The 14,903-nt window shown below is 42.7% G+C and overlaps 1 protein-coding gene across 6 annotated transcripts in view; it reads right to left on the bottom strand.

The window, feature by feature from the left end:
• grik4 (glutamate receptor, ionotropic, kainate 4) overlaps positions 1 to 14,903 on the bottom strand; it is a 353,377-nt gene that overhangs the window by 8,926 nt on the left and 329,548 nt on the right. For all 6 annotated transcript variants that reach the window (XM_084949763.1, XM_084949764.1, XM_084949762.1 and 3 more), the window contains 3 exons: positions 9,952 to 10,065; positions 1,253 to 1,362; positions 88 to 261 (listed from right to left, as the gene is read on the bottom strand). In XM_084949763.1, the coding sequence (XP_084805889.1) occupies positions 88 to 261; positions 1,253 to 1,362; positions 9,952 to 10,065 (398 nt within the window). The remainder of the gene's footprint in view (positions 1 to 87; positions 262 to 1,252; positions 1,363 to 9,951; positions 10,066 to 14,903) is intronic.

Here is a 14,903-nt window from a genome sequence, read left to right as displayed (position 1 = left end):
TAAGCTTCAAGAATGCGTTACTGATGAATTGTATTCCGTGATGGAGAAACCTGCGCATTGCACCGTGTATCTGGACCCAATACTAACCACACTCCGCTCACACAACGTGTGGACAGAGCTCTAGGAGCAATGGTGGATCCTTGCTGCATGAAGCCTCCAACTGGGAACCAGAAGCTGTTGCCAAGCGAGTACTGGTTGATCAGCAGGTTGCAGCGTCCCTTTAAACAAGGGTGGGGGTTGTACCATTCATAAGGTGTCAGCCTGTGGGGAAAAGAGAGAGTGGGAATGAAAGTTAGATTATGTATTCTGATAAGAGCAAAACTCAAGAGACGGGGAGTGAGAGGAATGGAGATAGGAAGAGGAATGAAGGATGAGGAGAAAACAACTCAGTCAAGTGAGGACAAAGTCACCTTGGCTCTGCAGAGGGAGAACCAACCTGTGCTTCGCTTCTGCCTACTTAAACTGTGGGGATGCAGGCGGTGTAATTGGGGTGCTCAGATGTAGCTACAGTTCTGTGACAACTCTGTTCTGTGCTGGGTTGAGCCGACGAGCCCTGTGACTCACGTGGCAAAGATAGAATTTCTTTCTGAGTCACAAATAATTACAACAAAGTTCAAAAGAAGGACAAAAAACTTTAAACAACCCAGACGTTTAACATATTGCCCACTGTGATCATGGGTGGAAAAATTATTCTTAGTAAACACCTAAAAAACAGGAGTACATATATTATTATCTCCAAAAATGCTACGATCAAACCACCTCACCCAACATTTATAAATGATTTTCATATTACACCAAAGACCACCCGTAGAGCTATCGTTAGAAAACTGGTAAATTTGAAGGTCTTGGTACTTTTAATTTGATTCTGTAAGGTGCTGCAGAATTCAATTAGCATTTTCTTGCATTAAAGCGTCTTCATTAGATATACTGTAACCTAGTAATATTTCCATTGCAAAGGAAATTATGATTTTCAGCAGCAGTTGTGGCAGTGCCATCCTTGACCAGCAGGTGGCAATGTGATGCTAGAGACCTGCCACTGGTGGGAGAACGTCTCTTTCTCTGTGATGTTCAAGATCAACCAGAGGCTAAAGAGAAGCGAGAGAACAAACACCTGTTTCCTCCGCCGTATATTGCCCAAAGAAACGTTTTTTTGTGTGCTTTTACTCTCTGTACCCAGTCCATTTGTTTGCCTCATTCTTCTCCTGTCTCTCGCTTATCTGTACAGACTGCATTTTATGGTTGAGCTCCTTACCTGGCCACCAGAAAGAGAATGCAACTGACAGCCAAGTAGGCCAAAAGCATGAAGAGCCAAACACCCGGTGAGAAGGGATCCAGGAAGGAGAAGTAGCCTGGCCTACGTCCCTGGAAGACAACAAACACAGAATGACTGGTCTCCTTGGACATAAACTAAAGAAGGAAACATAGAAAAGGTGATGATTGCTGCATTTCAGTTCTGTTTCCCTTTCTTCCCACCTCCAGTTCGGTGTGTGTTGACCAACATTTACTGGTGCCTGTGTAATTTGGAGAAGATGGAAAAGGTGACTGTGACCGCAAATAAACGGATTTTGATGCGATAAGCATAGGTTTTCCCTGTCCTAAACTGATAGCACTTTAATTATACCAATCTCATTTGCATGTAAACATTCAGATCAGCACTGTATGAAAGCGCAAACTCAGTCTCCCATGAATTGTCAATAGAGTGGCAGAGGCCTGTATGATAATACGACATCACTGATAAGAGGTTTATATCCCACATTCCAACACTGAAAAAAAATTCTCACAACTTCCAACAAGCTGTGATAGATACATTATTAGGTTTAGTCGTACAGAAAAATCAGAGGTCAAAACTAACAAAAGCAACATTTTTACTCTCTACAAGTCTGCATGTAGAGAGAAAGAAATGTCAAATAATCAGCTAAACCATTAGAACCACATTAAAGACAAATTCAATTCCATGACCTATAGTTGACTTGCAGTATGACCGGGAGTGGGCAGTGTACACAGGTGGGGGGGGGGGGGATTAATAGCTCTGGCATGGCTAAAAAGGCTAGTTGTGCTGAAGCAGCTATGGGGTGTTGCATATAAATGTGCATTGGTAACCAGGAGATAACATGGCTAAAATGAGGTTGGCAGCCAGTAGAGCGATGGGAATATAGGGGCTAATTCCTAATGTTTCATTATGCAACATTGTCCTCTAAATGAAACCAATTACTGGTGAACCACAGTCAGGATGATTGGGCCCGCTTGTTTATATGTGTGTTTGTGCCTGCTCATATTTCACACGCGCACGGTAAGCTTACACCCTTCCCGACCAAATGTCAGCAGGGGAATATTAGCCATTTACACACAAGTGCACGTCCGCTGCCTGTTAATGACTATGAAATGGAGGTGGCTGTCAGGGCCAGCAGGACACTTAGATAATGGAGGTGATCAAACAACCAACTGTCTAAGTGTTGCTATGAGAGGGACACGTTTAGTCGTGTAGAAATTCCTCATCGTCCATTTCTGTGTCAAAGGCACCGCCGTGGAGTCCACGTGAACAAGCCCAAATTGCATTTATGCAAAAAAAATAAAAAATAAAAACTCAATTAAGTATTCCTGCCAGACCTCCTGCGTGCCAAAACGCTGCAGTAATACATTTCTGAGGCCCTCCAAAATTTAATTTGAGGCAAAGAGGTTGAAATTATTTTGGTGGGCATTTGTTATGATAAACGAATCCCCATTCAGAGTTGTGCGGAGATGAAAATTCATTAATGCGTCTGTAATCACTTGCATATTAGCCCGACTGAGTAAAATAGGAGTGGTGCAGAAAGCAGGAGAAGCAGGGGGAGAGAGTTGCCGAATAACTCTGAGCAAGATTCGAATCAGCCTGCCACTCGTAACGTATGTCAGTCCACGTTATAGAGTGTAATTGCTTATGACGATGGCGAAAGCTGTCTGAGAATAGAATAGTGCAGAGCTGAAACACACCATGGCCATGTCAGAGGTATAGATTCATGTTGTAAAGTGAGCATCAGTACCAGGCTGCCTTCGGTTGGTAATAATGACTGGCATTACTGGAGTAGCAGCAGTATGTGCTGACATGAGTCCTCCTGTTTTGCTGGTCCAGTTTGATGCATGCTGACCCAGCGCTTCGTGAACTGCTGGGCATGCTCGTCCACATGTTAAGTTTTCACCAAGGTGCTATTATTAAGATGAAGATCACTGCAGAGACGTGGGACTAGTGTGCTAACAGATGGCAGAGTGAAGTGAAGGTGCAAGAGAGCAACTCAGAAATAGAGGCGGAGAGAAAGCTAGGACGAGACAACAGGAAGATTACAAGGACAACAGGAAAACAGTAGGAGGTTTGCTGCTTAGAAAGCTCGACTTTGCTGCTTTTATGTATTGGCTTTGAGACTAAGAGACAAAAGTGTTTTACTTTTTTTTTAATAGTTAGAAACTGGAACAATCCATAGCTGGAGTAGACAAATTAATGAGCACACAAAGCTTCAGATAAGCTAAATGGAAACTGCATGAAAATGTTTTAAAAAACTGTGTGCATATTTCCAAAGATAGGATAGTTTATTCAGTTTTTTTCTGTATTAAAAACATTTTAGATCAAACTAAGGACTAGAAAGAGCAAGCTTAATGAAACTCTATTTAATGATGATCTCGTGACATGGAAAAACATGGTGTGTGATCACTCGACTAAAGCTCCACGCAGCTCAGCAGTGCTTTAACACCTTTCGGTGCAGTGCTTTTATTTTACCGTGCCAACTTTACTGTTTTGGCTCACTCGCGCTGATCTTAACTACCTTATTTCCTCTCTGCTCCCATTCTCATGAATACAATCTGCACCACAATAGCAGAGCGTTTAACAGCTAAGGAGCCATATTTCACCCCTCGGAGTTGGTGTGGACCAAACCAGCGGTAAAGCAATGACTACTGGACTTACATTTGACAAATTGCTGGAAAGGGAAATGCAAGTGAATGCTAATGGTACTTGGGACCTGTCGGATGGGTAAATAGGCAGCTGTTTTCTAACATATTGGATATACCACCTTTATCAAGTGCTTAATATGTAAATGCTCGCTGTGCTGCCAAAAGAAATCAATCAAGATGGGTTCAAAATTGCTGTGCCACAAACTGCTGTGCGAACCACTAAACATTGTTTGGGGAGAAGTGCCTCACGGGGCAGGGTGACTCAGGATTTCCAGTGATGTAAGGAAATTATAAAGCAGAACATATACAAGGGTTTACCTATTTTTCATTCATTTATTCATAAATAAATTATGCATGCAAATACTAAATATTTTTAGTAATTTCTCAGAGACATACTTTACATCACAATCTTATTTAGGTGGTCCAGTCTCTCTTTATATTGGACGATGAGTCTGTGTGTGCATGACAGACTGTCAAGCACCTGTGTGTTTGTGTGTGTGCCTGTGTTTCTAATCTTGTCAGCAGCTGTCTAAACTGTCAGTCATCCACAGCAGGGCAGATACAGTATGTGCTTGGGCAACTGCACAGGGAGCACCCACCACTCAGCACAGAAAAGCACATTGACTGCTGGCTAAGGAAAGCACAGCATCCGTGACTAATCCAGTAGTTACTGTTAAATAGAAGATATACACTCACTGGACTCTATATGAAGTACACCCTGCTAATACTGGTTTGGACCACCTTTTTGCCTGCACAAGTGCCTTAATTCCTCATGGTATAGATTCAGCAGGGTGCCTGAAATATTCATCAGGGATTCTGGTCCATAATGACATGATAGCACCGCTAACGTTCTGCAGATTTGTCGTGATGAAAATCCCCCATTCCACCACATCTGTAAGGTGCTCTATGGGATGGAGATCTGGTGACTTTTTGGGGGGTCATTTAAGTTCAGTGAACTCATTGTGATGTTTAAAACCAGTTGGTGTTTAAAAAAGAGTGCCAAGAAAAATATCTTCCACACCATTAGACCATCATGAGCAGCCTGAACCATCGACAGAAGGGAGGATGGAGCCATGCTTTTATTTCTGTACCATTCGAATATTGCAGTAGAAATTATACCGAACAATGTTCATCTAGGGGCAACTGTGGCTCAGGGGGTTGGGAAGCATATCTGTAACCGGAAGGTCGCCGGTTCAATCCCCGGCCTCTCTGTCCTGGTCGTTGTGTCCTTGGGCAAGACACTTCACCTACTGGTGTTGGCCAGAGGGGCCGATGGCGCGATATGGCAGCCTCGCTTCTGTCAGTCTGCCCCAGGGCAGTTGTGGCTACAACCGTAGCTTGCCTCCACCAGTGTGTGAATGAATAGTGGCATTGTAAAACGCTTTGGGTGCCTTGAAAAGCGCTATATAAATCCAATCCATTATTAGTAAGCTGGTGGAAACTGTGGCCTCATTTTCCTGTTCTTTGCTGACAGGAGTGGGTGACCCGGTGTGGTCTTCTGCTGTTGTAGCCCATCTGCTTCAAGGTTAAATGTGTTGTGCATTGGCTGATTAGATATTTGCATTAACAAGCCTTCGAATGACTGTACCTCACAAAGTTGCCGATGAAGTGTAGACTAGAACTAGAAAATAATTAACAAAGTAATAAAATATAAACAGAGTACACCAAGGACCAAATTAGATGTTTACTGGACGAGTGTCTCTTCACAGCGTAAGTACTTGCTGCCATATTTGAATGATTTTTATCAGAGTCAGGGGTATCATTTTATAGCAGTTTTATGGCCATGTTAAGATGATATATATGGGATGAGGCAAATCCCAGGAAGTAAAATAATGCACCTGTGGCACAGAGGGCAAAACATCCTCTAAGACCTGCTTTTATGAGTCCATCTCAACAAATAAAATAGTGAAAAATTGCTGCCTTTTTTAGTAGCTATGTGCCCTTTTTTCATCTCAACACACAGATGAAAAACTCATTCATTTTACCTTGCACTGCCCTTGTTCTCTCTCAACTTCCCGCTGTCCCTCCATATTTCCCGCTTCTCCCCTTCTCCGTTACTCTCAGGGGACTGCCTACATGCCAGGAGGGTGGCAGAGGGAGCCGGTGAGGTTATCCAGTTGAGGATTTCACCTAGTCATCTTTCCTCTTGGTATTCATACCACACCGTTGCCCCCTGAGGCTTCCTGCCTGAACACTGACTCACCGAAGGAGACTTCCCGTTGTCATTTCAGCTCTCACACTCTCGTCGCTTGCTTCCTTGCTCTCATTTCTCCATCTTCCCTCATGTCCTTCTACCTATTTCTTGTGCATTTCTAATTGTGTTAGAGCTGTCAGTTGTTACGGCTGCTGAGATGGCCGCGGGGGCAATCTGTGGAGAGCAGTTGATTTGGCTGAGGTCACAGGGTCATATTCATATCAACATCCTGCTGCCTCTTGAGCTCACCGGGTTGTCTGGCTTTATGTCTGAGTGAGTTGCACACAAACAAAGCTGTGCTTTTGTGTTTGCTGAAACTCTTCTAACATAACTAAAAAAAAAACACACATCACTACTAATTTTAGGGTTACTTTCAAAATAAAAAATAAAACTTCCAGTCTAGTGCAAAAGTCTCAAGACACCCCTTATTTCTTTGTATGTTGCTAGGAAAATGGGAAATAGGTAGAGCGGTTTAATGAAACACATGCATCCACGGCAATCTAAAAGGCAAAAACATTCCTAACGAGCTTGAAAGTCAATATTTGATATGAGCAGCTTTATTCTTCACCCTGAACTTTCTCCTAAGGAGTCTTCAGGAATAGTTCTCCAGGCTTCATGGAAGATATTCAAAGCTCTTCTCTTGATGTTGGCTGCCTTTTGTTCTGTTCTGTATCAAGATGATCCCACATCTCAAACCAGTCTGAGATGATCTGACATTTGAGACGCGACACATTATCCTGTGGAAAGGAACCCGCAGAGGATGAATGCACAACGGTCATAAAGGGATGGGCATGGTCAGCAACAATACTCAGTTTGTACTAAAGGGACCAAACGATGATAAGAAAATATCCTCCACACCATCACACTACCAGCATGCTGAACCTGTGTCATTAATTGGCTCAGTTTCTTTATGCTAGTTGAGAGGAGTGGGACCTCAGTATGGTCTTCTGCTGGGCATCAGATGCTTCTGATGCCCAGTTTTTAACTTCAACAGGTCTTTTTTTTTTTTAGAATATCTACATCCTTAAATGTATGTAGCTGCTGCATGTGAGTGGCTGATTAGAGCCTGTGCATTAATGAGCAGTTGCACAGTTGTACCTAACAAAGTGCTTGGCAAGCACATATATACACAATTTAATGATATTACACAACCTACTGTTTAGTGTTAAATTTAATATTGATTTATTATGGAAAAAAACTGCATTTAAAAATAATCCTAAATAACATAACTGGTAAGTTTTTAAATTCCACGAGCTGCGTCTGTGTTTCTGTGCACAGGGTTTCATTTGTTTGTGTAATTTTGTCTGAGGACTTCTGTGGCCAGTGAGTCAATAAAGCTCGTTATACTACGCTCTACCCTCAGGGCAGCTGCTGAATCTGACACAGCTTCTACACACCCCTAATTAACCCCTATGTCTAATTAAGTGGCACTCTTTCTCTTATACACACAAACATGCACACATCCACTCATATACCCTGTTACACAGTCAGCGAATTAATGGAGATGGAACCGGCACAGATTTAAAGACGCTCACAGTGCTGGGATTTTGGCATGCAGCATATGGTTTTTATATTGTACAGATGATGAATGCAAGACAACGAAAGGTTTTTATGAGATGAAGCTGACAGTCGCTTTAGGTAGTGTCTGGGTTCATAACCGCAGTGATTCATATTGCACCGGCTTCTCTTTGATTTGTGTATGAAGCAAATCTGTTTTATTTATAGGGCCTGAAGCTACATGCATGTCAAATACCCCACCATATAAAATACACTATATGGCCTCGAATAGCACCCAACTACAAATCCCCAACCAGACAAAACATTCAGGCGAGACAGCTGAAACATATAGACAGGTAGTGCTCTTCTTATGCAGGCAAGATGCAAGCTGTCTGGATTTTTTTTAGTTTTATTTATTGCAGAGTCAGTGTCCCAGAAATGATAACAGACAGCGGTCCCTTCAGAGAATAGCACGAAGACACAAACTCATTTGACAGGTGATTAAATGTTCTGATTTGCTGCAATTTTGAACACTCCACAGAAAACTTGTCTGTGACAGTTGTTGTAGTGGCTGGCTGGCTGGCTGGCTGGGTGGGTGGAGGGAGGGGGGTGTGGGTGGTGGTGGTGGAGGCAGTGAAGCGTTAGTTCAAATCTGCACCTGTGTTTCAAACAGGAAATGTAAATTTTCAGCAGCTTTGTAACAGGATTACGCCTGACGTTAAAGCTATCGCCTTCACTGAAAAGAATGTAAACGTGTGCTTTGAACGCAACAAACATAAAATAAGAATAAAGAAAGAAAGCGAAAAAACTGTGTCTGTGTGTGAGAGAGAGAGTAAGAAAGACATGCAATACTGACAAAGAAGAGAAATGGAGATTAAACAGGCAATAGTGTGAGGATAGTTAATACCCAACAGGCAGCTGTATTTTATTGCATTCGCCATTCTTATTGATTGGACTGAAATTTTCATTTAAAGTTTGAAATAAGCAGTATACCCCCTTGTAGAAATCACTGTGCCTCAGATCAATAGTCAGTGGATTAGAACTAAACAAGTGCAGTCACAGAAATTCAAATATCGAATTTTAGAGCATGCTCAGGGACTACTCTGAATCGGATCTAAGAAGATGCCAAGGGGCAATGGGAAAGTAAAGAGAGTGTGAGGAAATGAGGGACAGAGAAAGAGACAAAGAGAGATGATACCTGCACTTATGCCTGTCTTCTTTCCCTCTTATCTTTTCACTTTCCTCTACCGACTTCACACATCTTATCTTAATAGAAACCGCTTTACTCAGGAATTTTGGCGTCAACTGGGTCAAGTCTCTGCTAATTCAACTATTTGGCTCTGTGTGCCAACCCTGTGGGACATGAGCTCCATATCATATCCTCAGGCTGCCACCCGCCTGCCTGCTTCCCAATTCAGAGGTCACATGCTGCCCAGCAGCCCATTTAACGTTGCACCTGCTGCGAACGTCGATTGATTCTCCCCAACTGTTACCGCTCAATTGAGTGCCTCACTGCCTCACCTATGGGTACTGTGCACAGACTATGGGAAGGTGACACGGAGGGAGATTTACAAGTAGTGGAGACAGGAGCAAGATGGAATGGGAATGTGAGTAAAATGCCCCTTTGGGATGCTACACTAATGTTAGCCTGCGCACGTGCTAGATGACCTCAGCACGGACTGTGGCCAGTGCCACTGTGGCCCCCACAGTGTCACCTTGGGTTTTGGGGGAGGACTGATGATTAATGGGCCACTAAGTGCGCAAACACTGGCTCATTTCCACCAGCACTGCTGTTGTTTCGCTGTTTCTTGCTTGGACTTGCTCTCTGCAGAGAATGGAGGGCATTGCTTGTGAGAATAAGATGGCAAAATCCAATCAGAGAAAACAACTGTGAAAGTCTTACATTTATCATTCAGTTCACGCCATAAAATGAGCCATCTGGTGCTGGCAGAATAGGGTGGGGGTGGGGGGCACGGAAACAAAAGGAGGAAATGGGTGGACAATGGAAAAATGAAAAGAACTTGACACAGAGGAGAAGGATGAAGTGGCAAGTAATGTTGGAGGACAGGGGTAAAGCAGGAAGAGGACGCATGAAAAAACACAGATGAAAGGGAAAACGAGTAGCTGAGAGGTAAAGAGGCAATAAGGTGTAAAAGGGGAGAAGTTGTGGAGGAATTTAAACGGACTAAGAGAGAGAAAAAGACTCTACAGGCCAGAAGGCAGAGTGCTTCTTTTCCAGGCATTAGACATGCCTGACAGCCTGCTGTGGTTTATCCGCAAGCTGTATGAGAGGCAGTTCGATCAGGTATAATAGGTGTGTGCGGGGGGACTTAACTCACCAGGTGGACGCGGTACATGATGCTGATACCAAGGGTCATGAAAGGCTTGGAGAAGTCAATCACCTTTTCACGCTCTGCTGTGATGGTCAGGCCTGCGACTGCCAGGTCTGCTTTCTGCAACAGGATAAGTAGTATTACTGCATGAAAAGTCCAACTCACACACAGCACAGCTCTGAGGCATGGCATAGTGTTTGTGACATACCCAATAATTTGAAGATTTTGAAAAAAAAGAAAGATGAGGATGACATAAGAAGTGGGCTACTGGTTTGCTAATTCCCTAATAATGCCCTTTTTGTATCCTCTAGGCTTTTTGTCCACCAATACGGCTATCCGTGATGGGGATAATCCGGCACTGGCATTGTGTGTGTGTTTGTGTGTGTGTGTGCAGTGCACGAGAGAGCTCAGGGTAACCATTGTGGCTGGCCAAGGGAGCACTGTCAAGACAAATCACTCGACAAAGCAGAGGCTAGTAAAACACACAGACACAGACACACACACACACGTAGAAATGGTCAATGCAGCTGAATGCTGAACGGCTCTGTACTAATAATACAGGCCAGCAAAGTGCAACTGCAAGGGATTTTTCATCTCCCTGAGGAGCAAAGAGTGAAAGCAGCAATGCATTCCTCTTTGTCTGCTGCAGGAGGACTAAGAGGATTGGGGACATAGAGGGGAATGGGAGAATGAGAGTGAGGAGCAGGGAGCTGTGCTGCAGCACTGCAGACACTAGTCAAAATCCACAACATACTGTTTCTATGTCAAGGAACGAGGAGGGCATCTGACATACATAACATGCTCACATCCAAGGCGCGTCATCCATTTCGATGTCATGTTTTTCTATAATCACTCTGACCTTCAGAAGAGGCCTCAAATGCTTCACCTAGAAACCCCCAGTCTGACTCCGTCTGTGCTTCAATTAATACTCTGCACTTCACATTTGCATCTCTTTAACCTCACGGCAGCCTTTACTCCACACTGAGGCCTAGTGTCTCCTGCTGCCCTACTCTCAGCCTGCAGGCGCTGACCCGAGATTATCATCTGTTCCCAGCCTCCTGTCTCGTTTCTGACCGCTGTTTGAAAGGCTGATTGCCTGCTCCCAGTGCTGGAAGGAATCCAAATACAGCAAATGACCATCGAGGCAATTTTAACAAAGACAGTAACAGATCCTTTGAAAAATGAACACACAGTTGTAACATCCAGTGAAATATTTATGTGGCGATGGAATATTAATATTGATTACTGGATTCTTCTGCCTCCCTGCTGTTATGCCTTCTAGTATGTAAGAAAAGACACAGTGTAATGTGGCCTGTTCAATATTGCATCATACCTGTTTCCACTTGCATTCAATCAGATCATGCTAAGCCAGTAAAAAGGATGCGAAACTGAACATGAGAGATGAATTAAACATGACCCTTGAGGATTTAGCATTTGACTTAGACTTTGAATTTTGGTCTTTAGAGATGCTGTATGTCTCTGTTCTCTAATCGCAGCACTGTGGATTAGGTAACCGGCACATACTGTACTTAGACTTGTGTCTGGGTTCTTCTTGGCCTGACTCATTGTTAGCTTAGGCTGTCTGACACCCGTCAGACTAATCATCCTCATCCTCAGTGAAATGTTGCTCAGTCTGAAAGGTACTGGCAGGGAGACGGGTATCTGTTGTCTAAAATATCCTGATGCTGTCTTTCTTTGCTCCTACCAAGTGTATAACACCCCTATTCCTCCATTTTCGTTTCTTTACCTGTCCTTTCAACTCGTAGCCAAGGCCTGTATATTTTCCCACAATCCTCTTACACTGTCATCCTTCCTGTTCTTTTCTATGCCTTTAACCAAACACTCCGAAGCCTTTCTGTCTACTGTGTAACTTCCCTGCAGATGCCGCCTTTACCATGAAAATCCCTCTCAACCATGCCAATCCACGGCTCAAGCTGATGTCAGAGACACATGTCGACTTCACCCATGGCCGTTCTGAAGGTCAACCTTCCAGAGGCAAGTTATACATGGATGTAGGGGGGAGATGGACTGTGACAATAACAAGAGCAGGCACTGTACGCGTTACATACTTAATGGCTTTGCCCTCCATTAGCCCACAGAATTAAGACAGATCACCTCTTAGGACTGACTTAACACTTGTCTGTTTCACTCACCCCGCCCTCTTAATTTTTTAACAGCTCTTTTACTTCTTTCCCCTCTCCCTCTCATCCCTTATATAACCTTATCTGCCTGTTAACAGCCACGTACAGCAAATAATATAAGGGCTCACTCAGAGATTTAACAGCAACAAGACTGATCCAGGAGGAAAGTCTGTTATGGTCAGTTCAGCTAAAGCGGCTGACAGGAAACAAGCCACCAACAAGCTGTGACTGCTTTGAAAAATACAATACTTAAGCTGAAAAGGCCAACTGCTGAATGAAGGAAGGGGGCTGTATGATATGAAGGAAATGTGCTGTAAATTATATGAAAGCTGAGCAATACACTTTGGGTTTGTTTCTATGTTTCTCTAAAAAGAACAAGACAGTGGTATCCACACAGCTATGGTGAAAATCTTGTTTTTTTTTAAAGGAAAAGTTGTAAGTTGTAGAACCACCTTTAGGAACAGCTGGAAGTAATGGCTTTCTGCATGACTTTGGAAGAATTTAGTCCACTCTTCTTTACAATGTTGATTCTGTTCATTGATGTTTGAAGGCCTTTTTTTATGCACAGATCTCTTAAGGTTCCACACAGCATGGTTATGGCTGACTTAATAACTGCAAGCCCAGGTCATGTGCACTAATCATCACCTATCGACTACCATGCTTCATGTTAGATGTTTGTGCTGATATGCTGAGTGTGGTTTTTGACAAACATGGTGCTGTACATCATGGACAGACTTCTTCACTTTAGTCTTGTCTGTCCAAAGGACATTGTTCCAGAAGTCTTGTGGTTTGTTCAGATGCAACATTGCAAAACTATGCTTAGACTTGTTTTCAGAGAGAAGAGACTTTCTCCTGGAAACCCTTCCAAACATTTAAACCTCTACAGCACAGTGTTGTCCTAGAGCAACTGAAAGTTTTTTTAAGCCTCATGACCTGTACATGTGAAGTTAAATGATGGAAACCAATCAGAGTGTTTTGAAAACTATCAAACTTCTTTCCAATAAGATGTTTGTGTCACTATCAAGCATGATTTGAAGGTGGGACATCCTTTTCTGACACATGGTCATAGGCTCGCATGGTGTGAGAACAAGGTAAGAATGGTTCTCCTAGTAATCATATTTAAAATTACATAAACTGTAAATCAAAAATATATGTGAGTGTAAGAAGATGTAGAGTGGGGTTTTCATTAGGTTTTTTTTTAATTTTTAAATTTTCCATGGCCAGAAATTCTTTTTGTTGCCTCGGGCAACGCAGTGCAATCAGGGGTACTTTCAGGGAGATTTTGATAATATTGTGTTTGTATGTAATGATATGTTATTTCATGCATTCGTGCGCAAATCTGTGCACATTTCACATGTTGCTGATGTGATGCTTCTTGCTTAGTTGGAGGCCATCAAAAGCTTTCTCCATATCAGCAACAACAGTTGCCAGGCCACAAGGGATATAGGTGATGAGACAAGATTTGGAGTCTCCTAAATCACATCCTCATGAAGCTGAAACAGCTTCCTATGCAAGAGACATGGTGTGGATGAGCAAATGGTGCCATTTAAGTGCAAGAGCAAATTCAAGCAGCACCTACTCAGTAAATAAAAAAAACACAGGGTTTCAAAATATTAGTCCTTGCTGGATCATTTCAAGTCAGTTTTAATTATATAGTGCCAAATCACAATTACATCAGATGGTATTCCACAGTTGTGAAGTTTACATTGGGAAGGCTGTCCAACCACCTGAGCTTCCGAGTTGAAATGTGGTTCAAAATACAAAATTGCATGAAATCGAGTTTGATATTGGGATATCTCAAAAGTATGACGACAGGAGGAAGAAGCAGAGGCCCAGAGCTCCCATTCCAAATCAGAATCTCATCTCAGACAATATAATATAATATATCACTTTGGCCAACAGTATGTGACAACCCCATCACCCCAACCGATTAAAGCAGATGGCTGCCCCTCCCTGATTCTGGTTCTGCTGGAGGTTTCTTCCTGTTAAAAGGGAGTTTTTCCTTCCTACTGTAGCCAAGTGCTTGATTATAGGGGGTCATCTAATGTCAGGGTTTTCTCTGTATTGTTGTAGGTTCATGACATTACAATATACCACCTTGAGGTAATGGTTGTGATTTGGCACAATACAAGTAAAACTGAACTGAACCGAACAAGGCAAGATGCAGGGTTCCTGCACAGGAAAACCAAAAGTGATGTGTATAAAGTGTAATGTCCACCTCAGAAGAACTGTTTTGGTAAGTTTCACACAGACTGACAGTCTCAGAACAGTATAATCAATATGACATGATATTGCACAATTTGAACCTAAGCCTGCATCAAATCATTTATGTAAATATGTTTCACGTCTTTTCAGTTCTTTGTTTCAACATTGGTCGACATTTTTGGAAGATTTTCTGAGGTCTTTTTGCTTTCTAAAAGTTGTGTAATGAATTATGAGATAATAATTTTCTCGGTGGTTTTATACCATTGTTGCACAACGTTGCACCTGGGCAACAAAAAAAATATCTTGGCAATAAAATGGCCCGAAATGAGTCAGAAAATGATGTTCAGCATGTACCATCAAAATGTGTGCAGTAGAGGGTTAAGGCATTTAACATGCTAACTGAGGCCTGTAGAGTCTGAGATACAGCTCTTGTTTTCTTTCTGTTTTTTGTAGTTTCTCTAAGCATTGCATGATTTGACTCTGGGGTGAGTTTACTGGGATGTCTGTCTGCTCCTGGGAAAAATGGCAAGTTCCTTTTACTTGTGAATCCTCTTTCTCACTGTAGAATGATGGACAGGAGCAATTACTTCTTTTATTGATGTCATTCCTTTT

This window comes from Perissodus microlepis, chromosome 14 (assembly GCF_051167445.1).
Source record: "Perissodus microlepis isolate ML-2025 ecotype Zambia chromosome 14, ASM5116744v1, whole genome shotgun sequence".
Taxonomy (NCBI): Eukaryota; Metazoa; Chordata; class Actinopteri; order Cichliformes; family Cichlidae; genus Perissodus; species Perissodus microlepis.
The sequence above is the reverse complement of the archived record's forward strand: the minus strand, read 5'-3'. Positions and strand labels throughout refer to the sequence as shown.